We start from the raw sequence: 530 nt of genomic DNA on the forward strand, positions 1-530 counted from the left end.
ATAATAATAATAATAATAATAATAATAATAATAGCAGTAAAAGTGGAGGGAAACGCCCCCGCAGTCCATCACCGCCGGCCACACCGCCACGAAACATAAATTCCACACATCCCAACAATTCCAATATTAATATCTGCACAGGGAGAAGTAAAACACCATCCCCCATTCGTTCCTCTCACTCCACAGAGGCGAAGAGAGATGAAATAGAAACAACAAAGACTACAAAGAAAACAACAAAAGCAAAGAAAACAACAGTAGGAATAGATGCCATTCCTCCACAAGATGATGGGAAAAAAACAGAGGCAAGTATTTGGAGTCAAGTAGAACCCTTTGAAAGAATAACAAGTAACGCCGATTTCAACTCGGAACATATGTTTAAGTTTATCACATGGAATGTCGCTGGTCTACGTGGATTACTGCGAAAAGACAATCGTGCCATTCAAAAACTTTTAGAAGCCGAACAACCCGATGCCTTATGTTTACAAGAAACAAAATTAAATCCGAATGATCCACAGAATGCCACACTTGGA

The 530-nt window shown here is 39.4% G+C and overlaps 1 protein-coding gene across 1 annotated transcript; it reads left to right on the forward strand.

Annotated features, from left to right (window-relative positions):
- Positions 1-2: 2 nt before the first annotated feature.
- TM35_000101980 (apurinic/apyrimidinic endonuclease) lies at positions 3-530 on the forward strand (the record flags this gene model as incomplete). The annotated part of the gene is made up of 1 exon (XM_029024689.1): positions 3-530. A coding segment is annotated over one exon (528 nt), but the record flags the coding sequence as incomplete, so codon positions are not given.

Source organism: Trypanosoma theileri, assembly GCF_002087225.1.
Source record: "Trypanosoma theileri isolate Edinburgh chromosome Unknown TM35_Tth_10_V1, whole genome shotgun sequence".
NCBI lineage: Eukaryota > Euglenozoa > Kinetoplastea > Trypanosomatida > Trypanosomatidae > Trypanosoma > Trypanosoma theileri.